Source organism: Calypte anna, chromosome 5A (genome assembly GCF_003957555.1).
Source record: "Calypte anna isolate BGI_N300 chromosome 5A, bCalAnn1_v1.p, whole genome shotgun sequence".
In the NCBI taxonomy this organism is placed as follows: domain Eukaryota; kingdom Metazoa; phylum Chordata; class Aves; order Apodiformes; family Trochilidae; genus Calypte; species Calypte anna.
The window spans coordinates 36,954,265-36,979,744 of record NC_044251.1 but is presented as its reverse complement, the minus strand read 5'-3'; the positions used below and the strand labels follow the sequence as shown (position 1 = coordinate 36,979,744).

The 25,480-nt window shown below is 42.7% G+C and overlaps 1 protein-coding gene across 1 annotated transcript in view; it reads right to left on the bottom strand.

Annotated features, from left to right (window-relative positions):
- KCNH5 (potassium voltage-gated channel subfamily H member 5) overlaps positions 1 to 25,480 on the bottom strand; it is a 157,086-nt gene that overhangs the window by 5,694 nt on the left and 125,912 nt on the right. The window contains exon 10 of the mRNA XM_008501043.1: positions 21,665 to 21,861. Coding sequence (XP_008499265.1) covers positions 21,665 to 21,861 — 197 coding nt within the window. The remainder of the gene's footprint in view (positions 1 to 21,664; positions 21,862 to 25,480) is intronic.

Here is a 25,480-nt window from a genome sequence, read left to right as displayed (position 1 = left end):
TTCAACACTGTGGCCCTGAAGACAACTACTCACTGTCCCCCTCCCCAGCAGCACTGAAAATGGACTTGAGTGTGTGCTAGGTTAATGGCTGGAACTGATGATCTTAGAGGTCTTTTCCAAACAAAATGATTGTATGAAAATTAGATCAGTGAAATGAATTTGAAGAAATAAAGAGGATTCTTTTTAACCTTGACCATGCCATGCAGATGGTGTGAGTGGGATGAGTGTGCAGGGCACATGGGGACTTTCCAAGCTGGTCACAGCAAAGGAGGTAAGAGTGTTAGGGAATCACCCCCTCCCTTGGACAACACTGGAGAGATGGTGGCCCCAAGCATGCTTGTGGCTTGCCAAGACCTGCAGAGCAGCTTTTTCACCAGCTTTCAGATCCCACCAGAGGGATTTGACCTGGGCTACTTCCAGCAGGAATGTCTAATTCCTATAAAAAGGGTCAGTGTCCTCACAAGGTATGTTGGTCTTGGCACACTTTTATACAGGCTTCTTTTTTAAATAGGAGAATTGTTTTCCATTGCCTCTTGAGCCTAAAATGATTCAACAGGATTTAAACTTTTGATGATATAACCAATCTCACAACAGTGCACATATACGTCATTTTCTTCAGAAACAAAGCTTAAAAATACCCCAACAAAACCAAATTAAAATAAAAGCCACATCAGAATAAGGAAAGCCTAATTCATGCCTAGATGCACAACATAAAGCAAACTTTCGTAAAGGTGTTTGCAAAAATTACTATTAATTTTCATATCTCAGGGTGCATTGTAGCAAAGTCATTGCCATTTTTCTCATTGTAATGAAGGAGGAAAACTTGAGTCACATCCAGGATTTAGACACAGGATACTCCAACCCACACAGTGCTCAGATGAGTGTGCTATTTTCCTGCTTCTAAGACCAAACTACAAAACACACCCAATCTGCAGAGCACAGACACTCAGAACAGGGTTCACCTGTGAAGCCTTTGGCTGCATCTGAACTCATCCTCCAGGATCCCTGCACAGTGGAGAGAGAGAAAAAGGTCCTGGTAGACCGTGAGTCATTTCACCTGCAGCTAGATGTTGAAACAGGTCAGACAAGCTGTACTCTGCAATGCCTGTTTGTCTCCCGTGTCAATAGAGGGACCTTTCTGGATGTCATTTGGATGCAGACACCCTGCATTTGATGGTGGATAAGAAGTATCCAAACCCCTGCCTCTAGAGTGTAAATGTCAGGGTTTGGTGTGGATTGGGTAAAAAACCCTCCCATAAAGCTCTTCTCTATGTGTGTGTGTATTATACCTCTCATCTGATGCTATTTTTATTCCTCTTGCAGCACTCTGGGGTATTGCCAGTTCCCAGCTGGGATGCATTCCCCATCCAGCCTGAGAGCCCACCCAGTCCTTCCAGATAAACACTATTATTTTAAATGCTGCAGAGGGAGAAGGGGAGACAATTGCATAGAAAACCATGCCAGCCTGGCAGGTCTGAGCGAGAGCTTGTGAAAAAAACAGACTTTTTTTGCACGGCGCAATGAGACGAACCACTAATGGGAAAGACAAAGTCCCCCTGCTCTTATCCTGCTCCCTGGCAAAACCCTCCAGCTGGTCTCCCCCCAGGAAGCTGGAGCCCACCTGGGATGGCTGTGGCTGTTCTCATCCAAGCACCCTTTTGCAATTGCAAATTTCACTCCACTGCCAGATGCTGCAGCTGCAGGACCAGTCCTGCTCACTGTGACTTGTGATGAACTGCCATGGGCAGAAAACCCTTCCCAGGACATTGCTCTCAGGTGAGTCAAGGATGTTTCATCCCTCAGACCTTGAGGATAAACCCTCTCTCTGTGTCTTCCGCTGTCAAACAGAATATATCAAGGGGACTTTTTCAATATTCTGAAAACTGGCTCCAAAACTGAAGTGATTTTAAATCCAGGCAGGTCACAGAGAACATGATTCACTATTAATACTTGTATTTAAAAGTTTTTAAATCTTATTTTTTCAGATTCTAGATTTTTTAAAAAATAATTTTGAAGATGTTAACTTGCTTAAACGTAAAAAGTTAAACTATCAAAAGAATGGATGGGAATTAATGAATAAGAAATTACCACATACAAGCCTTTGAGTTTGTAATTTGGCAAAATCTGGAGCCCTGGGGATTGGGCTGGCAGGACTGTAAAATGCAGTCAGGGTGATAGAGGAGCCATGGGCCATTAGTTCTTCACCTGAAAGTCCAGCCTGTGAACCCCAGAGCAAGCCAGAGCTGGTGTCAACACATTCCTTCCTTTGGGATGGGTGGGAGAAGCTGCTGCCATGCACTGTGGGTGGACTCACTGTGTCTGCACTGACTCCAGGTCTTGAAAATCTGTTTCACTGAAGGTTTACTGCCCTTCCAAAGGAGTGAGGGTGATGGCAGCATGATGATGCAATTCCAGATCTTGACCCCAAGTTTGGATTAACACCTCGTCTTTGGTGGAGGCTTGGCAAGGGTGTAGGAGCAGGCAGCCTGGATGGGAAGATCAACCCAGCAAGACCAGCACAGAGCCAGGAAGGAGCACTGGCTCCAACCCAGCTTCCATTAGCAGCTTTTCAGTGTGGCTCAGGCAGGAGAGCTGCCCCTGACTGCCACGTCCTGCCCTGGCAGGAGTCTCTGAAACTGAGAGGCATGGTCAGAAACCCTCTGCAGAATACACCAGTGACAAGGAACCTGGCAGATAGGGAATGGAGCTGAAGCCAGAAAACGCCAGAGGCAACAGAGATTGCAAGGCAAGGCACCTTTGTCCAAATGCAAATGGAATTTATGCTGCTTCACCTAATTTACTCCTGTAAATCTCCATGTCCTTGTAGCTCCCTTTATTAATCTGCACTCTGAGGATGCAGAATAGATGGCCTGAAATGATGCTTTTATTCTTCTGCTGCTCCGTATGTTCCTCAGACAGCTTTACTTTGATGTGAAATTCAGCTTCGCAAACAAATCGGTCTAACAACTCTTTTAATTGCTCTCCACTAAATTCTCCTTAATCCTCCTGTCCCAGGAACTGTTTTGTGTTAAACCACTGCTCTATCTGTGTGTGGGAAAGGAATTGCTGTCCTTGGCTGTGCAGTGAACGTGACTGCTGAGCAATTAGTTAATCTCTGGGATAGGAATGCCTCACTAAACAGTCTTTCATACTGGATTTTGGAGGAAAAGAAGAATTTTGTAGGTTAGTCTGCTGGCTGCTTGAAAGAAACAGTAAATAATAGCCTTCCTGCAAATTTCAATTGATCCTGACTTCACAGACATGGTAGCACACAAAAGCTTGCTACCAAGCACAGTTTAATTTTGCTCTGGAGAAACTGTATTCATGCAGTTTCCTCCTAAGTGATTATAGAATTTACTTGTAAGAGATGTGAAGATTTTCAACCTGAGTAACAGTGATGTCACTTCAAGGAAAAGAGGCTTAAGACATTGCAAAAGCCCCTTTGAAGGACATTTAATGGCATTTTATGTGCAAGAAAGGGGTTAATCCTTTCATCATGACTTAAAGAGCTGCATTCCCCATGCTGCTCATCTGAAAAAAAAAAAAAAACAAACCCCAAAGCACATAATGAGGGAGAGACCCTTCAGAAGAACCCAACAACAGCCAATAGTTGATTTCCCAGTGCCCAGAACTTCCATCACCTCATGTGTGCTCTGTGTTCTAGAAATTGGTTACTGTAGGTCAAATTTTAATCTGGTTCCATTTTGTGTTTGCAATCAATTTGCATGGTACCCAACTACTCTTCCAGAGAGATATCTGTGCATGCTGACAGGCAATTAGGCTGATCTGCATTTGTGAATGAGGATGCATATTAAAGAGCAGCTGAGAGTTTGCCCTATCTCTCTCCTCCTTGGTATGGGTCTGAAGTTACTTGGGTTTACTTTAAACCAAATCTAGATTGAAAAAGAAAGAGAAGAGAAGCAAGTAGAGATCCAAGTCACATTTGTCACTTCCCCAGGGTATTGTGGATACACAGCACCCGATTCGGATTCAGGAGGATGAATTGTTCTGCTGGCCAAGCAGAAAGTCTCATGCAAATCACACTCTCCCTTCACGTCTTCATCTCTCCCAGTCTGAGAGAGAATAATAACTCTGCCCTCATTTCTACAACTAATTGGTAATCCCTCTGTCACTGCTAACTATTTACAAGCGAGAGACTAGGATCCATGGCTGGTTGCAGAGAGAGGCCACTGTTTTGGGCTATTGCCAAAACAGAGATAAATCATTAAAAAAAACAGCCATTAACAAAGGGCCCAAGGCACTGCAGCACTAAGACATCCAGGGCAGTGCACAACAGATATACAAAGCCACATGAAGTCCTCTCCTGATGCTCTGATGCATCAGTCAGACCTTGATGAAGGGTAGCACTGACACCCACATTGCAAGCAAGGATCTGTCAAGTCTCTCAGCTTGAGTGATGGGCACTGATTCTTCAAAATGGTGTGAGTACAGATTTAACTGAGCACATGCTGAGCTAAGGAGTCAGACAGCCAAAAGAAATGCCCAAGTCTCTCACCCGGGTCGTGCAATTGCACACATTTACACCAAAAAAGAAGAGCATTTTTTGAGAGCAGCTCAGTCTCCCAATTCAGCTCTCCTGTTTTTTCATGTCACCCTGACCTGAGAACCTCCTGCCCATATATTCAGCCCTTACAAATACCTGCTTCTCTTTGTACCTCAGGGGAAAACAATACATGGGGTTTTTTGTTGCTGCAGGCTTAGCTGTTGTACCGATACCTGCTGGGCTCTGTGTTTCTGTTTGGAAAGGGATGCTGAAGAAGGGCACTGTGCAGCTTTGGAAGTGGGGAACTTCGCTGTGTGTTTTACACAAGATTCTGGACTTGAAACCAATCACTTCTTTTGCTGCTTTGCCCTCACTATTTTCTGGTTTGTTTGCTGTAACCAAACAGCAGATGCCTTTGCATGCTGCAGAACAGCCCAATTCAGATCTGCTTCTCCAATACTAACAAAGCCATCAAAAGGTACCTTCCACACACAGAAAGTCTAATTTACAAATTTGTGGTATTTTTCAACTGGGATCTGTGGCTGGTTGGCTTAGTAAAGGGTCATCCCATTGCAGGGAGGAATTATTGATCTATGAGTACTCAGAGGACACTGAACTGTGACCACAACCCAAAGAGACACAGTCCCTCCTATGGGGCTCCTGCCACAATGGGTGGGCAACCCAGCTTTAGCCTCCTAATTCCTTTTCAGGACCCTAAATCCTATACTGAACTCAATCCAAAGACCACATTGGACTGGGGAGTGGAAATACTTTGTTGAATCAGGACCTAGTTTGTTTTCTGTATACACCACAGAGATGGTTAAACATGGGGAAGCTGAGCAGAGACCAATTTGAGGATAAGCACTGCAGTGTAACTATTACTGAGTAGTGTCTCTTGGGGACTGTTGTTCCCTCTCACTGCTTAGGATTATGCACTTTGGGATAATGCCTTCCTGTGCTCCATAACAACTCTACCATGTAAACAAGTCTAGCCTGGGTTGGTCATTTGGTGGCAGAGCAAACTAAATGATCCCTCCTGCTATATGCATCTTTCTACCAGTCTCCCCTTCTTGCAGATGACCTCTCATTGGAGAGTATGGAGCAATCTCTCCTTCCCGTCCTTCTCCTTCTCCTTCTCCTTCTCCTTCTCCTTCTCCTTCTCCTTCTCCTTCTCCTTCTCCTTCTCCTTCTCCTTCTCCTTCTCCTTCTCCTTCTCTTCCTCATGTTCCTTCTCATGCTCCTTCCCATACTCCTGCTCTTCCCTTCCCATTTTCCTTCCCTTCCTCCTTCCCTTCCCCTTTCCCTTCCCCTTTCTCTGCTCCTTCCCCTTCCCTACTCCTTTCTCTTTTCCTTCCCCTTCCTATTCTCTTTCCCGTTCCTGAGGGCAGTTATCAGAGGGAACAGCGGATAGAAAAGGCACTTCTCCTACTTCTTTGCCTGGCACTGATGCAGAGAGAAGATCAGGTTTCTAGTGCTCTCGTTGGATTTTCTTCTCATCTTGCTGATGGTTTTGGCTTTCTACAGCATTGAACTCCTGCAAGAAGGGAAGTTGAGGTTCTTATCAGGACTACTGTGGATTTCCAGACCTTTGGAAAGAAGAGCCCTTCAGAAGGCTAAAAACCCAAGCTTGGCTAATTCAAGATCTCCCACTGGATCTGGAGAATACCCCTAGCAAAGACAACCACCACTCACCACAACAACCCCCCCTCCCCAATGTCTATTAGCACTCCACATTGATGTAAGGAGTTGGTGACATATACCACTAAGTGTGCACTTAGACCATGTTGCCACCGCCAGTCCTGCCAGCACATCCCCATGAGGAACCCTGGGGCTCAGGAGTTTCAGGGAGCCTCCCACTACCTCCCAGCCCAGCTGCTGGGTGATGTGCTCACTGCCAGACAGTGCCTCTACAACAGGACAGTCTCCAACCAGATTAGGCAGAATTGGCCCTTGCAAACTTACACTGGCCATTGGATCAATATGTGCTATTGGCACTGGGGTAGTGACACGTCAGCAGGCAGCACAGTCAATTGCTTCAGGCTTTGTGGTGGTGGAGATGAGTTACGGGCTGTGCATTTTGTTAGAGATGATTAAAAAAAAAGAAACTCCCCAAAGCAAGCAGCCTTCACTTTGCTCAGCACAGCACCTCCTAAGCGTGATGCACTTCTGAGCATAAATAGGCAAAGATAGTTCAAAGCCTCCAGGTAACAGAGAGGTGGCTCAGTCTTGGAGAAGGCTGAAGAAATGGTGCTACCTGGGATGGGGAAAATGCCAGAAGACTTTTCAAACTGTTCTTCAGCCTGATTTAACTTGGAACAGAAGATCAATCATCAATATTAATATGCAGTACTAATCTACCACTCTTCTTTCCCTGTACTGAATCCCCTGAATCCTACTGGTGATAGTAGGATTCATGATGCTGCTTCTTCTGCCAGATGCCAAAACCAAGGCACAGAGAGTTCATGTAGAACTTGCCCAGGGCCACCGAGCTGCTCAGTGGATGGGAGAGGGATGGAACCAAGGTTTACAGTCCAGGGCCCCTACAGTAGGAAAATCCATGCTGCAAAAAGATTAACCATATCAAGATATTTATTAAAGTAAAATAAAATTATTAATATAATAATTTTCTTTTCACTACTGTCCAACCTGGGAAATATAGTTCTGGATTTAAAATACCTGGAAGGGCTCGACTGTAACTGCATACTGAAATTAAATCCAGTCCAGGACAACTTTACTACTGTTCTGGTTTATGCTGGAAGAAGGGTGGGGAGGTGGGCAGCAATATCTCTGTTTATTTGTTCTTAATCAGATGACAAATATCATAATCCTCATGTTTGGTTTCTGGCAAGCCCTACTGGTGAACGGCTCTGTATTCCTGCACATTCCTAGCACAAAGCTGCACAGAATATGGACCCAGAGGATTTGCAGAATTTGTGTTTTGTTCTCTGTGTTTTTTGCCTCTTACAGGTTTCTGCCTCAAGACCAAATGGTCTCAATAGATGCCTAATAGAGACACTCCATTTACAAAGTAATACATCAGTAAAGAATTGAAAATTGTTCCCACTATAAAATATTCCCTCTTCTCTACATTAAGTGGAAATTTAAATTAATTTGAATCATTATGGTTTGTTTTTTTCCTTAAATACTACTGTACCAGACTATAAAGTGCCTGAAATTTAATCTGAAGTCTTTATAACTGGAAAAATGTTTTATAACTGAAAGCTTGTTGATTTTTATTCCATCTGTATCCACTGGTCTAACAAAAGATAACAGCATTTGCTATCAGCCTTGCTTCTAACATTGAGAATGTTCTACCTGGCTTTTAGAAACTTCGGTTTTACACAGAATGTGCTATCAGCTACTCTGTTTGTTCACTTCATCATTTTCAAGGTTTTGTTAATTTATTGAAAAGCTTTTAAGAGCGGGAGCATCAATTAAAAGAATGAAGTTCCAGAACCATGCCATGTAGAACACCATGAGCTTTGTTTGGAAATGATGAGTCAGAAATGAAGAAATAATTTTAAAGGGGAAAACATAGCAACAACAGACCCAAAGGAAAGGGGTCAGTGGGCAGCCTCTGTGCCTCAAAGAGCTCAAAGGCATCAAACCTTGTTGTATCTTGCCAAATCATAAAACTGGGAGGTAAAAGGTGCTGCTTTGTCATTGACAAACATTCCTTCCACTCAACCAGGTGGAATAGTGGAGACTGGTTTGGTGGGGGGAGCCACTGACTCCAGATACAAACTAATTCAAATCCAGGGTAGAGCATTCCCAAGCAGAACAGATTCAGGCTGATGGCTGGGAAGTAATTTGCTTGTTTCTTATTTGCTTCTAGATACCAGTCAACAACTTTTGAAATGCCTGTGGATCTCAAAAGGGAGGGCACATCTGTGCCACACCACAGGGAAGGGCCCAAGGGTCTCTGCTGATGTATGGTGGTGTTCCCCAACAGGATTCTAATCTGGCTCTCCTGCTTTCAAGCCCAAAGCTGCACTGTGGTTCTGCTTTGAGCCATCCAGGCGTGTCAAAATCTCCTCAGGGTCACTTATTTTCCTTCTTGACCAGTAAATACAGTCCATATCAGAGAACACTGAACCTGCTGGGAACAACTTCAGGGAAGTGCACCCAGTGCTCAGTCCCTTTCTACAGATTTCATGGATGAAACCTGAACTCAAATTACTCCTGGATTACTCCTGTACTCAAATTACTCCTGTGCCTACTTTTCCTGTAGGATGCCCTGCAAACAAAGCCACGGGAGAATGAGCTGGGGCAATTCAGCATCTCACATCTCTGCTTCTCAGCACAGACACCAGCATAGAATCCACCAGCAGTGTGATCTGGCAACTCTTTTAAAATGAAATCAAGGCTTGAAAAAGATTAACACCTCTAGCAGATCTGACTACCTGAAAGGCAGGATCAGCCCACTGCATAACAGATGTGAAATAATTCAGTTAAACCACTGGAAAATCCCAATTTAACAGGAAAAAAAAAGACCAACAATGTAGTATTTAAACTTAATACTTCATTTAACTATAGAAAGCTCTGTGAAATAACCTTAACAAGCATCCCTGGGCTTTTTCAAGCTCTCACCCAGCGGAGCTAAAATGTTCCAAGTTGAGAGCTCTCCATTGGCAGCGTGTAAGTAAGGAGTGCTGGCTGCTGAAATATACTGTAATTGCCTTCAGTATGATCCCAGCCAGGGCTTCAGTGGGGAGGAACTCTTTCAGGAACAAAAAAAAAAAAAAGACCCAAGACAGAAGCATGGAAACATTAAAGAGTATCCAGTCAAGAAGAAACACTATGTGAAGAGGATGTGCTCCTTTCACCTAAGCATCACCCTTTAGCCCAAAGTTCTTGGAGCAGAGCTGCCACTGAGGGTATTTTAGATCAAGAGATTAAAGGAACTACAGTTTTTTAGAGGCATCTAATTGTCAGCAAAGCAGGGGCCTTCAATTGATAGCATAATCAAATACAAGAATTTTAGAGAGCAAAGACTCCATTTCAATGATGTTGCCGAATGTTTCCTTGTCCCCAAATCTTTACCAGTGAAGAGCTCTTTTTGGGGCAGAAAGTCTAGGAAAATCACTCACAGGCTAGATAGAAGAGTTATCCACAAACTACTGAGCTTCCTACAACAGCATGGAAATACTGCATCAGCCACGCCAAACTTCCACACAAAGAAGCACGCTGTTCCCTGAAGGTTACTTGGGCAGAAATGAAGCTGCTAATGAAAGTTGCATCTGAGCCTCTTGCAGGCAAACCCAGTGGGTTGCCTACATGACAAACACACAGGGAGGATGAAGTGCTCTGCCTGTCCCCAAAGGGCCCATTACAAGTATTTTTCTAATCTCAGAAGATGTGACTGAGGAACTCGGCGAGTGGTGACTCTGCAGAGCTTTGTGTTTCTTTCTGAAGGTTAACAGGAAGAGGACAAAGAGACAGCACAGAAGAGTTAACTAATGGGTTGTGGGGATGGGATAAGCAGATGGTGTGGTGAAGAGCCATTTCCTTCCCATTTACATGCTGACTGCATTAAATCAGTCCCTGGGATTTCATGGCAATAAGCTCCCCCCTTCTACATCCTAGTTGTGGGTATCCTTCTGTTGTGTCCCAGCATATATTCTCAGAGGAAAGGTCCTCCAATTTTCTTCATGTGATTCTTAGTGATCTTCCCTAACATCTCTATCACAGCCATCACCTCTCTTCCAAATAGAAATCTCTATAAAGGTCATAAGCACTGTTGTATATTTTTATCTATGTATTCAGGCACTGACACAGGATGCTCCTTAGGGGCTGAGCCTGCTGGTTTTGCAGCCTCAGCTTATCTCATTGCTCCAGACCCAAACAAATTAGTTTGTAATCCTCAGTATTGTATATTTTGGCAAATCTGGCTTTAAAAGTGATCAGAAATGACCTCCTCATATAAATTTGGAGTCAGCCCAGTTGATTTGTCCCCTCTCCCTGTCTGGGGCTAGTACAAAAACCTTGTACCTGCACAAATAACAAGTCACTGCAATCAATAACATTGATGATTCTGTATTCCCCCATTTGTGACTGTGCTGCACCCTATTTACACACTGTGTGTATCCTTTCTACCATTCCCTGTACACACAGAATTAACAAAACACCAAGTGGTACAGGGCAAATGCTGCTGCAGGGGTGCTGAGAGACACCAGACAGAAGCACCACCTCTATCTCTGCTACTTTTTAATCTTACACACTTTTTAATCTTACATTCACTTCTCAGTGGTCCTTTTGACCTCTGAGACTTTGGCTAAAGCACCCTCTCTGTTTTTTCTCTGATTTGACTTTTTTTCTGCTGTCTGAAAAATCAAGCTAACCTTAAGCCTCCCACACCAGACACCAGTTTTTCAGTCACTTTCTTCTATGAATGCCTCATCCAGACAGTTCTAGAAAGCTGACTCTTCTCAGTGAGGTCTGGTGCCCACCTTAGATGCTAGAGGTTACCTACAGATGTGTCACTTTGCCAGATGTGCCACTCACAAGGCAGGGCTGATCCATGGAGAAAGAGCATCTGCCCACAAGAAGGCTGGTGAGGTTAAAGAAAGCTGCTGGGGATTTTGCAAGGTCAGTCTTGGTCCCATCTGAATCCTTGCCTACCCTATTAGCAGCTTTCTGGCACACTGGACCAAATTTAAGCAAAATTGCTGTTCATGGGACACGTTACTGAAGGACCACAGGATAAACGATGCCTTGGTTCAAACTTTTTGACAAATGCTTAAAGTCATTGTCCAGGTTTTGGCTGGGATAAAGCTATTTGGCTGATGATCCATGAGAATTAGTCAGGCATCTGTTCAGGACATCAACGCATGGCTCCATTGAGCTTGTATATTATTATTCATGTACTTCTGAAGAAGACCTTGAGGTTACTGGCTAAGTCTTTTAATAAATGAAAACAGGGATACATGAAAAACATGCATGATTCAGTTGTTCTGTTTACATTTCTCCTGTAGCCTTCTCCAGCAGGAGGGTTAATACAGCCTGGAAGAAGGACAGGGGTCAATCATGACTAAGCTGCTTTGAACTAGGAACAGTTCCATTTAAATATGGATTTGCCTTAGACACAGGATGGAGATGGAAATTCATTACAACAGCAGCTGGTGAAGGAAGGCAGAATCAGTGAAGACAGTGAGACCAGACACAGAAATTGAGTGCTAAGATGCCAGGATGCTCTCATATGTTCAGGAACACGGAGATGGAAAAGTGGATGTCTGCGCACCAAGGGGCAAGTAATGGGGACAAATCGCAAAGCAAGAGTAATCTTAATAAAAATGCCACATTTCAGCTGACTGGTAAAACAACCCATTTCAAAATGGCTGTTCTTTGCTGCTATTAACTGCTGCTCACATTTTTGAAGGAGTGCAAAGTGTTTTGGACTCTAAGAAAAAGCCAAAGCCTGTAACTTTTGCAATAGGGAATAAAAACCAGAAGAAAATGGACTGCTTCCAACAGGGCATGGAGCAGTAAGTGCCCCTGCTCTGAGGGTACAGTGACTGATGGAAATATTTAGATAGGAAGCATTATAGAAAATCTTTTTGGAAGCTGAAACAGCTTCACGGAATACTAATAAAATAATTTTTAAATCACCTAAAAGTCAGAGGGGAAGTCCCAAAGGACAAAATCTCACTGACAGTTTAATTAACGGACTAAAGAAAATCAGTTATTATATCAGTTATATTATAACTGCTTACACTACACTCCTTTCTGTAACACTAATTTACACCTGAAAGCTGTATTAGCTTTTTGTTACCTTTAGGAAGGGAAACAAGACTAAGGGCTGTTAAAATAATAAAAAAATAAAAATAAAACAAACAAACAAACAAAAAAACCCAAAACAAAACCATGGATCAGTCATATACATTCCTTCCCAAACACATAGATTTTTGCCTTTCAGCAAATTGCTCAGAAGTGCAATAATAGGGAACTCAGCTTATTCTGGTGCTTCCATCCCTCCCAACAGCTATGCCCACCTCTGGTATGTATGTAAAAATTGCTCCTCCAGATCTCCTTTGTATAGGACCCAAACTGAGGCAGCTTGACTGACAATTAAAAAAGGCACAGTCAATCAGCCATCATTAAGTTGGAAATGACAGGCTGGGTTTTATTTTTAACTAAAATTAGTGGGATTTGTGCAAGCTTCTCGACAAAGTTTCTCTTGCACTTTGTTCACAATTTTATACATTCCTACGTGCACTGTTTTTTTACTGTAGGAGGCAGCCCAAAAATAGCATTTGACGTCAGGTTTTGTCATCTAGGATTTGCAGGGCTGCAATGATTATTACATGCTGAGCCAGCACATTTGGGGATTATTGCATTTGGGAAGTGTGTGCTGAGAAACAATAGATGGATGGACTTATACTTGCCCAGAAAAGAAAGACCTTATGCAGGGAGTTTTATTTAGCATTTTAAAAGATTTTAGTATGTAACTGGCAAGGAGCCTTTTTATGCAAGCCAAGGCAAAGACCTGCTTGTAAAGGGGGAAGCAAGAATAAAATTAGTGCTCCCTCCAATGCAAAACAGCTGTGAAACCATTACTGATCATTCCTAGACTGAACAAAACTCATCCCATCCTAGACAGAGCCAGAAAACTCCCACCGGGGTGAATGCTAAAGCTCTTTCTGCTTCTCGTGAAGCCTACTGGAATTCACTCATATGATCCCAATGAACAAGCAGAAGTTTCCTTCCCCCAGCCATGGTTTTGGATGCATTGCAACTGGCATTCCCAGTCCTGCCAAACTTAGGCTTGGGAAGTGAGGAGCCTGGTACAGAATCTCATTTTTATACCTGCAAGTCATGCTGTGCTGCATTCCTAAAACTTCTGGAGTGCAGCTCCAGGAAGCAACAGTGGAAGCAACCAGAGCACTTGAAATTAATCATCTCAGTTCTGTTGCATTTGCCCCTATTTCATGCTAAGATGCCAGTGGCCACAGCATTGGGCACAGTTCTGCATCAGGGATGTGCCCACAGCAGGGAACCACCTGCAGCAGCGGGAGCTCCTGGACACATTAAGGGCATCACAAAATAAATTGGCTCCTCTCAGCAGTAATATAAATGCATCTGTAATGCCCCCACAGCTTCTGAGGCACCAGAGGAAGCACACAAAGCTATGGGAAGATGGGCTCTGTCTACTGCAGAGGGAAACCTGATCAATTCACTCAGGCCACTGCTGGCCAAGCTGCTGGTGCCTGTGTTCGTCACAACATCAAACCACAGGGGGGTTTGATGATAAAAACCTTCCTAACCAGCAATCAAAGATGAAAGGGCAATGTTGCTTCCCACTGCACCACACGTCCCCTGCCCTACTCTAGCAGCTGGAAGAGATTAAAAGCATCAATGTTTATCGATGAGGGGAGGTGAACACAAAATATTTATTTTTTAATATTTACAAGCTTAAAAATAGTAAACTTTTGATTTATGTTTTCATCACTATTCAAGTCCTGAACAAACAATACTGCCCTGAACTGATATTAGCAGACAGCCTGCAGAAGGCTGAGTCAACTACCAAGAGCCTCTTAATTATGACAGTTTTCTAAACAAAGAAATTGTATGAATTCACAAAAAGCACAACAGCAAATTATTCACCTGGATCTTCACTCTAAGGTAGTCAGTTTACACCTTTGCTATCCCATGGGCACTGCCCATCCCTGACATTTCCTGTTTAATGGTCCTTCCACACCCAAGTAAATCACTCCATTTGCACTTGCCTACCTGAAGAAGAGATGCTTATACTTTTTGCTAGGGTAAGTCAGCAGCATGCCTTTTATAACAGCTGCTGTGCAGAAAGCACTTTTTTTTTTCTTTTCTTTTTTTTTTTTTTTTTTTTGCAGCCATACCATGCTGTTCAAAGCTCCTTGAATGAAAAGCATGCAAAATTGCCTTTCATTTCACAGCAAAAAAACAACAGTAAAATAATGGCCTGACAAACAAGATCAAATGCCCTTTTGATTTTGATTTAGACAGAGAAGCTACATGCCCAGGAAAAAATAAGTCTACCTCTGTAATGCCAAACGATTATCAGAACGGGGCTCAGTCCTACTTTTTACAGAGCTGGCAGTGCTTTGCCTCTCACTTTTACAGAAGCATAGTCAGGATGTCTGAGAAGGTATTTAATTTAGAGATTATATTCAGAATAAAACAGGGACCTGCTGGGACCCTGTGGGATTAATGTGGCTCTGAAACACTATTAAAGATGATAGTGCCTTGGCTAATCTCTGCATCTGCCTGCAGTCTAAAAGCAAAATATACTAATCCAGCCATGAATCTATACCACCCCAGGTCTCCCAGAGACACAGGGAGATACACTGTGCCCAGTTTTTCAGGTAAATTTTTAACACTCGATAAAATACCCAAGTCCTTGAGCTGGCAAGGAGAGGAGAGATTCCAGGTTTGTCACTCACTTGTGCATCCATCGAGTCACAGCCAGGAGAGAAAACTGTGCTTGTCTCAGGATCATAGAATCATAAGATCACCAAATCCAAGCATTAACCCAATTCTGCCAAACCATGACCCTCAGAACCACATCTACACATCTTTTAAACACCTCCAGGGATGGTGATTCACCCACCTCCCGGGCAGCCTGATCCAGTGTTTAATAACCCTTTTAAGTTTCTCCTAATATGCAATCTAAGCCTCCCCTGCTGCAACTTGAGCCCATTTTCTCTTGCCTCATCAAGGGTGAGATTCTTGAAGGAGAAACAACCTCTGTGCTCCCTCAGTGTATCTGGGGAGGGGTCCATGGGTACAACTGCTCCTGTACCCCCTGATTTTCCATGGTCCATACGACCCAAAAGGTTCCCAGAAGAGACCCATATGAGATGGAGACGAAGTGGCAAAATAGAGAAAGAAGGGAACGAGGCACGCAGAAAAGAGTTGGGAAAATAAAAAAAACAAAGTGAGAAAGCAAACCCACTGACAGCTTTTCCAGCAATGCTCTGCTCAGACAGCTCTCCCATGCCGTCTGGCAGAGGCATGGAGCAGGGAAGTTAATGCTGCCACAGCTTTCGCTTCCAATTTTTATACAGCTCTTCTGCTCAGCAAAGTCATGCATGGTCCTCCAAGGACTAACTTCCTTCCTTTGACTGCCTTAAACTCAAATCCCCACACCCCTGAAGAGGAGCAGAGACACAAGGAATGGCTCAGGGGGAGATGGAAGGGAAGAGTTGCAGAAAAAACCTCCAGCCTCAGATCTGCAAGATCTCACTAAGAAGGAATCACACGGGACTCTCAATGGCAGAAAGCATGGCACAGGCTGTGCTGGGCTATCTGCAATCACACAGCTACAAATCCACAAGAAATTGCTCCATCTTCCATACTGTTAATGGATTGGGTTTGGCATGGGTTTGGCCCAGACCCGTGAGCAGTTTCTCAAGAAATTCCTCGGCAAAGACCAGCCAGGGACCAGCCTCATCTGGCAGTTTTAACAAGGCCACATTGCTGAAATGTTTGATGTGGGCTCTTCTGTCCTTTGCACATTGAATGTATGAGTCTAGACACCATCTGAGGTGGCACCAGATCTAAATCAGCAAAACAGATTTAGGAAATACTGCAGTGTATTGCAAATACACAGTATACTGCAAATTAACATACCTGGAGATAGTTGTGAATGCAATGAAGCCAAACAATAAAAATTTAAAATAAAAATTGTCTTAACTGAAAGCTGCTTCAAGTATAATAAGGAGATGCAGAGTCTGGTAACATGTGAACAAAATAAAACCATATTGGTTTTTGAGGGTATAACTTACTTGCTCTGAAATCATGTTAAACTGCTGCTAGTACTACACTATAGGTCTTTATTTTCTAGGACAACATGTTCATATAAAAGAAGGGGAAAAAGCAGGTAAGAAAAGACCAGAGAGGGACAGGGAAGGTTAGAAGCATCCTGAGATACAGTAAAACAAACTCTCCTATCTCAGATGGAGCTGGGGAAAAGAATTTGGTGAAATAAAAGGCAAGGCTAGCCTGTGAAGAGAGAGCATGCTGTGATCTTCCAAAGGCTCAGTCTTGCACTCCCTGGGACTCTTGCCACTGGCTCAAACCAGCAAAGGAATAAGCTGCATGTGTAAAAGAAAAGTACCAGCAGTGAGGCATGGAGGAGGACTGAGTACCAGCCTAAGCATGGGCACAGAACAGGAATCCAGGACAATACTGAAGCACCAGCTGATTTACACCACTACCCACAGCAGCTCCCTAAGCAGCATGGTTTTGTTCTCTGCTTCTCTACATTAATAACAATGGGAAAAATGTTTTTCTCCAATAAGTTTTGCAATCCTTGTTTATTGGGAGAAAGCTCCCAATAATGGACTGAAAAAAGATGAAAATGGATGATGGACCCACTCGTGGAGATGGACCACTGGGCAGAGAAGGTGCTCAGCACATCCTGCTCCACAGTTACCCTAGGGCTTTCTGTTTGTTTGCCAGAGTTACCCAAGAACAATGCTCTGATCTCTTCCTTTGTGTGCAAATCCCTCTCCACAACTGCTCAGACTGAGTGTGAGCACCAGCTGGCAAAGCACAAACAGCTCCAAATCAAGCTGCCTGCAAAAGTCCTCAAGTTCAGCAGAACATGTGCAACCTTCATGCCAGGCTTCCTGCCTCTGACATTGCTAATACAGCACATCATCCAGAGAGCCTTAAAACCAAAAAAGATGGGACATCCTGAATGAACCTTAATACAACCTTCAGTTTAAGGAGACACAAATGCAGAAATCAAATTAAAATAAAGCTTTTCTAAAAACTAAGTGATTCAGAAATGACAGGCGATTCAGTTAAGAAACAACATGTGATGCATTAAAACTTCACAGAGAAAGACAATTTAAAAAGAAATCATTCTAATCTGAAATAGAAAGAAAAACAGGACATGTGTTAAGACAGTCTGATAGCCTCGCCCACTAAAAAGCCCCAGAGACTCACACTGTGCTGGAGGAATTAGATAACATCAGTCTCTCAGTGTTGTCCCTGGCTTTAAGAGCATCAAAGGGAAAAGAAACAAGCCTCTCTGGATGGTATTTCACTACCTTAAAGGCACTCATCTCTTCACATCTCCTTGGCTGACTCTCCAGCACATCTTCCAGGAACCAATGCACCAGAGGTCCTCTTCCCTGGCTGCTCCTGACACAGTACATTCTGCTGATGGTAGAAACCAGCAGTGTGTGACCATGCACCTTAGGAGCTGTGGGGGAAATCTTTGCCTTACTGAAACACAGGTTTTCTTGCACAGAACATGCTGACCCAATAGTTAGCTGGAGATGGTGCATTAGCTGGTGCGAATGGAAGCAACGATGAGAAGAGGAAAGAAAAAGCTTTAAAAATATTTCATCTGAACACTTATTTTCTGTGTTCAAAAAAAAAAAAAGCCATAAAATGCTCACCTGGGCTCTGGGTGAACATTTGGTAGCTGGTTGTAGGCCTTTCTTCCTGAATTTTGACCCTCAGTAAGATGTATCTACATTTATACAGGTTTGAGTCTCCTAAAAATCAGTCTTGTCTCCCCTCCTTCAGCCAAGATCCATGACTCAAACTTGCAAAGAAGCTCTCCTCCAGCTGTGTGAAATCTTGGAAGGCACTTAATGAATTAGACATTATTAATATTCCCATCCAATATCAGAAAGCAGTAATTAACTCTTTGAAAACTCATCCTAAACACTGCTTTCTAACTTACAGTCCTCAGAGGCGGGTATGTAATTTCACTGCGATTTTCAAGAATATCTTTCCAGATTAATTCTTTTTCTCTGTTCGGAAAAAAAAGGTTTAAAGTCCTGATTCTGCCTTGGAGTGTGCATTAGTGATGTTAGATGTGCTATAAAGATTTCAGGGCATGAAACATGGTATGCTGCAATGCTCTGCAATTACAAATGAAAAGTCACCTCGCCACCCCGGGCAGGAGTGATGACTGCAGGTTGAAAAGCTTGCAGGCATGCTCATTTATGGGCTCATAAATGCAGCGTGATGGCTGAGCTACCTAACACAAAAAAAAAAAAAAAAAAAAAAAAAAAAAGCAAAAAAAGAGTTGATAATAGCATGCTGAGCAGATGCCTTAAGTAGGTCACTCAACATGCTAGGCCTCTAAATGTTACTTAGGAGAGAGAAAACATTATTTTCCCACTTCAGTGTGACTTCCTCTTCCTTGTCATGTGGAACTAACCTTTTGTGCTTGGTACTATTATTAATTTTTTAGCCTTTTGAATGTCTAAACTGTTTTGCAGTCTATGGACTACCTCTAAGTGCTTGTTGAGAGGCAATGCAGCACAAACACGTGTGTGTGCATCCCCAGACATGGCTGTGTATTTAGAAGAGCAGACCTGATGAAAGAACAATTCTGTCTGCATGTTTTCAACACTGAGAACAGCCATTTTCTTAAGCAGAGAACCACAAGAAGTGTAGTTTTGTAATAATTAAATGTCAAACCTTGTGAGTGATGACTACGTAGAAAAAGCGCTAAGTATATTTCTATTGAAATCAATTAAAGGAGACAATGATTTTCTTTCCATTTAGATTACACGACTGGAATACAAGCTGCTGCAGTACAGTGCAGCTCTGTCAGCCCAGTTTCACTGCCTGAACAACTGAATTCTATTGATAAAACTGTCCTGGGTAGCACAGGGTTTCCTAAGAGATGAACTCACTGTCAAACCCTTCTGTGCTCAACAGGGAATCAGTTTCAGCAGATACAAGGTTTGAAATAATTCCTGAACTTTATAGAACAGGACTTAGATTGTGTCCCTGGTGTTTAAAGTAGTTTGAGCTGTTCTTTGCCTAGGAATGATGCGAAGAATTTTGGCAAAGCTCCTTCTCGCTCAGCACACCTTACTGCAATAGAAGTAAGACTTTACCCAAAATGTTTCCAGGGTAAAACTGTGGCAGAAATCATAGGTGGAGTTCATTTGATGTGCTGGATGTAGTTATGAGTTAGTGATCAAGAACTCTCAAAATCAAAAGTAAGGGGATGATTTTCCCATCTCAGACTGGACAGTGAAGAGTGAACAGATGATTCAAGGGCTCTGAGCAAGCTGATCTAGTTGAAGATGTCCCTGCTCATTGCAGGGGGATTAGATGACCTTTACCAGTCCCTTCAATCCCAAACCATTCTATGATTCTGTGATTGCCTTCTGAAGGAATCATTCTTCATGGGCTATACAGGTGACTGGTAAGTAGCATGGATGTCATCACCCAAGTTTTAGTGAAATGAACTCCACCTTGCATGTAACACATTGACACAACCTTTCTTTGGCTCTCCACCCACTCTCATGTAATGCCAACACATCCATTTCCTTTCCTTCTGCAAAATCCAGCATTTTTTTAGAAGTGCTGCTCCTTCTTGCTTTGAGTCACTGCCCACATGGCAAAGTTCATGTACCTAACACTGAATGTACCTAACACTGAGCTGTACAGGAGGTATCTGTACTGGAGACCTGAGTGTTCCCATCTGGGTGACTCCCTATGGCTGGGCCCTACAGGGAACCAATTTTCCTATAAAAAGGTGCATGGGAAAGAAGAAAATCCAGGGAAACCCAGCCCTGTATGCATTCCCGGACTACAGAATTGAACTCCAGCACATTGACCTGTCAGGAAAAGATCTGTGGTGTTTTTGCAGTACACAACCTTGTGCTTATAATGGGGGAAGTCCCAGGCAGCCAGCTGAAGTGACAGGTTCACCATTTTAAGAAGAAAAGACTACATTTTGGCACAATGTATGTGGCATTATCTTGTCCTGTGCAATTACCATCAGCAACGCCTGAGGTAGTTTCAGAGACCTGAGGGACGGACAATACCTGGTGATACATCACAGGTAGGCAAGATGGCAAGGGGCTAGGGATGCTGAAGTCAAGGCTGGGAGGGCATCTTATTAACAGAGAAGTGATAAGCTAAAAGCTTCAAACCAGCTTTCAATCCCCAAAGCCCTTGTTCAGGTCTGGAGCAAAGTTACTGAGCCTCAGGTCAGAGGTAAGCTGACAAGCTGGAACCAAACCTGATTATAATTCAGCTCTTTCAGGCTCCAGCACAGACAGAGGGGGGCCTGAAATTCCACTGCATCTGCTTTTTTTGCCATGGGTATTTTGTGCCATGCTTGGTATATTAATGAGCACAAGGAATACATGAAAAAATAAAGCTTCTTTAAAGAAGCATTTGTGAAATGCTCCATTGTGGTTAGAGAGAAAATAGGCTGAGAAAAGTAAAATTTGAACTGTGCTGAACTCCTGCTACTGTAGAGGATGAAACTGTCTTGTTAAACACTGAGGTAGCCTTGGTACATTATCTGGTAAGATAGGTAGACCTCACATATTCCTGCCCTAGCTAAAGCTTCAGAAAAATGTGTTTCAGCTGCCAGAGGATCACAGTTAACACTCAATAATTTATAAATCATTGTTATATGATTTCTCTATGCAAATGAAATTTCTATAACCTTCATCAATCTCCAAAAAAAATCACCATAAAGATTAAATTTTGCTGCTGCAATGCGAATTAAAGAATCCCTTAACCTGTTTTCAAGTTATGTCCTTATAGCTACTTAATTTTTAGATGGAGTGTTCTTTGGAAGGACTAATGGATAGTGAGCATTGCTGATTGATTATAAAATGAGCAGGAGGCTTTAACAAGTGAGCTGTAAATGTAAAATCCATACCAAGCTTTATTAACCTGGCTGTATTAAAAGTCTAAACTCTGCAAGTGAGAGAAACGGGTATTAATACGTACTTCTGCTGAGTACATTTTATTTATTTAGCATCAATAAATTTCTCTTAGTTGGTCTATGCCATGCAGATCCACCAGACTGTCCTCTAAATTTTATCTTAGAAGGTGAGAAACTAAACCTCACCTCTGAGGAATCCAGACTCTGGGTCTACAAAATAGCACTTTTTACATTATGCAACGGGGAAAGAAAAAGCCAAAGCCCAGCAACTGTGAAGAAAAAGAAATGTAATTCATATGTCACCCTGCTAGGACTGCTGCTCAGAGCTGCAAATCTACTAAGTAACTTTTATTGAGCAACACAACCAAAGAGCAACATTTATTGAAAGGCCACTTAATCTGCAATGACCCGAAAACATCAAGAGTAAATTGGGGGCTGTTAAATACTGGAAAGGGTCTTCCAGAGCTTGCCATCTCTTGGTGAGAGAAAGAGAAGAAGAAGAGCCATTGCCTTACCCGTTTCCTCAAATTGCAGGTGAGGGTGAGGTTCCTTGAGAAGGAGTTTGCAAAAGCTGTGTAGAAGTCCAACACTTTGAGCAGGGCTTCTCGTTTAATAATATGTAAATCGCAGTACGTCAGAGCCCGCACGTTGGCACAGGCGTGGGCCAGGCTGGTTTCCTTCCAGAAGATATCACCAAACACATCACCTTTACCTGAAAAAACAGAAGGGTAAATTTGTTAAAAGGTGAAGCTTATGCAGCGCGCTTCAGCACATAGATAATTTCTTTCCAAACTGTCTTATGATTCCAATTATTCTCACATCAGCTGCCAGCTGTGAAAACTAATAAGGGGAAACATTCTAAAATATACCTCAGCTGAGGTACCAGAGTAGCCTTAGTGGTAGCCCCAGGTTTTTAAGGTATTTATAGATTACTCTGTGAAGTGTCACATAGGATAAAATCCACATTGTAAAGGTCTCCTTGCAGCTGCAAATGCAGGTAATAGATTTTTCAAAGGCTCCTGAATATACTAAGTACCCAGCCAATGTTCAAGTGATCGAGTGTTTCTGAGGATCTGTTCCTAAGTGACTTAGGAGCCCTGTTCTCACCAAAAGCCCATGGACATGCAGGTTCCTGCATCACTAAGGCTTTGCAGTGTGGTGCAAGAGCTTCCAGGTCCCAAGGACCACATTTTAAAGGATATTTTAACATTTTTACTTCAGTGTAAGTGGCAACAATCCTACTAAAAACCCACTTAAAACTTCCCCGAGACTTTTAACCTTTAAATAACTAGCTCTTAATCTTCAATAGATCCAGAAGTCTAGTTCTAATTCCAAATACATCCACCTAAGTAGGGGCTTATGACTGAGCCTTTATTTAAAAGCCTGCCCAGTAAGAAAGGGTTTGACTCCTTAGATACTTGCACATATAAATAACTTCAACTAAATGTGAAATTGCACCTGAAGATTATTTCTGTATCGGTAGGCAGGGCAGCAAAAGAGCTGAATCTGAGGACCTGATATCATGCTGTACATTTTGAGGATTTAGGACTATCTGTAGTCCAGTCCCGTGGTCAGAAGATCTCTGGGTGTTGGAAGTGCATGAGCTGCACTCCTCTGCATTTCACAGTTTCCTTCCCCCCTCCAAGGAATGCACCCCCATGGCAGGCAGGTTAGGCACCAAAGCTGGACAGGTAGGGAGGATTAGGACAGCAGACTCAAAAACAGATTCATGACCCAACCGAAACACCAGTATGGATGCTGACTGGGGAGATGCTTTCAGATTTGGACCCTACGGCTGCTCTGAGAAGAAGCAGTGGGAGAGCAAAAAATACCTGAAAGTACCCAAAAGCTGCCATAGGCAGGGAGGGAGACACAGGGTGCAGTTTGGGTCTGATATCTCAAATCCTGAAGCAGTAACCATGGTACAAAGGGCATTTTTCTGTTTCACATCCCAATGATACCCAAGATCTGTATTTTAACATCTATTAAAATGAAGCTGAAATCAGTCAGTAAGTGGTGGTATCTCTGTTGATTTCAGGTATCTCAAGCAGCCCCTTGGTGAAGGTTAGTGATTTTATAGTTTTGGGATAAAAAAGGTAATACATTGAAATATCTAACATTTTTTACTATTTAACATCCCATTCAACTCTATTTTGGGAACAAGGGCCAGAGTAATAATTGACTCAACCTTACTACTTTTGGGGTCAAAGGCTCTATTTCTCTATTTCCATTTCTACTGTAGATTTTATATCCAGTAAAACATGCCCAATATTTCTCTTGTAGAGTAAAATAAAACATGCAGGTCCTTATCTTCATTTCATTGCTTTAATTTCCAAAAAAAATCCTGTTTAGCAGAATCATTCTTTGGAATGCTTATAACTGCATTCTCACTGAACTGCTTTTAAATTATGCTATATATTTTGATGTAATTAAAATTAACTATAATACATAACACAGACAGTATAATTTATAAAACAAGTTGTTTTAAATCCTCCCCTTCTCACAGAGCATTTGCTAGTAATACAACATTTATCTAATGTAATGTTTTGAAATTACCCTCTGCAGTTAATTGTCCTTGTCTAAACCCACAGTTCAAAACCTGGTTTGCAGACACACTCAGCACAGTTACATAAGTCATAGAAAATAGCCCATTTCTGAAATGCACAAAATTGCTTAATGGATTTGCTCTCTGAGGTGGACACAGGACAGAATTAAGTCCTGCTTTCAGTGGCTGCAGAGTGTCACTAAAAACACAGAACTCAGTAATAGGGACTATCACGATTTTCCCACTGAGACACGACCAAAATAATTCTTCTTTCTAAAGTTAAGATAACATATAGATAATTTAAGCCAAGATGTTGAAAGTAGTGAATGCTCACTCCAAAACTCTTCACAACATTGTCTCACAGAAGGTGTGTACCAAATCATGGATAAATTAAATCACTGCTCATGAATTTGAGAAGGTCTCCTCATTGTCTTTGGTTTGATGAGGGAGGGAGCTGCACTGGGTTCCTCAGAAAGGCTGGGACATGTAAAATTGAACTTATTCACTGCTCCCAGAGCCATCAGTCACTGGATTTGAATGGTGAAGCTATAAAATTCTCTTACAGTGTGGTGTATTCTCTTCAGAATTTATAAAATCTTGGAAGTGTTTAAGGGTTCTTGAATTTGATGTTTTCCCCACACACTTTCTGAGTCTCCTTTGCCTGTTATAAATGTGCCACGAGATGTACTGAATGAAAACAAAACCAACCAGGTTCTCCAAAAAAAAAAAAACCACGTTGATTCTCATAAATGCAGAGATTAATGTACTGTACTTCATCCCTATTAACTGCAGTTCACTGAGTAGAGAGTGGTAATTATTCATTCAAGCTTAGTTTTACATGGGGAAACTAAATGAAAAAAAACAACTTTCAGAGTAGCAACAGAAAATGTAACTGGAACACCAGCTAGGCAGGGGCACGGGCATGCTACAGGCTTGCACAAGGTGAACATCTCCAGGGAATGCCTGGGGCTGGGCTGGGAATACAGAGGCACCTGGGGCTGATGCAGCCTGCAAACTACTCAAAGCTTCTCTATAGAGATTTCTCAAGGTCCCCCTCCCAAATATGCACTGTCCTGAGCAGTCTTAACACCTCTCCTGAATGGAGGCAATTTTCTGTGAAATCTTCCTGTCCCTCCCTGCACGGTGCCCAAAGGATTGATGAAAACAGGAATGCATAAAACTAGCATGAGAACCACTTGCATACATTTGGCACTTGCTGTAAGGAAAGGGAAGAGAAGCATCAGGGTTTGGATACTGCTGGGTTAAAGCTGGCAGGAACACAGTGTAAGGTTTTGGGGATTGAAAGAAACACAGATACCAGGAAGACACATGCAGGATGCTGGTGAGAGGCATCATTTTTTCTGAAATAGCTGCAGTCGTATCATCCTGAACACAGACAAAAATTTGCTGGTTGTGTATGTGGGTACATAAAACATATGGATATAACTATTCACATGTGTTTGTAGACATATTTAGCAAGTCATAGTGTATGTAACTATAAAATAAATAATAGAATTCCTATATGCTATTTGTAGCAAGACGAACCTCTCTTAGGGAACGGCGCTTCAAGGTCCAACCAGGTGTTCCAGCAGAGACTCACAAGCAATGCTCTAAGCCTATGGCTCTCAGAGTTGACTAGCCCAGATCAGTGCTGTTGCTCCAAGAGCAACCAGCCTCTCTGCTGGCTAGCCTAGGACTGAGCTCCACGTGTGTCTCAGGCCTCACCTTTTATTGGCCCCCTGGTCCTGCTCATGCGCAGTGGGGGCCCACCCTAACCAGACACAGG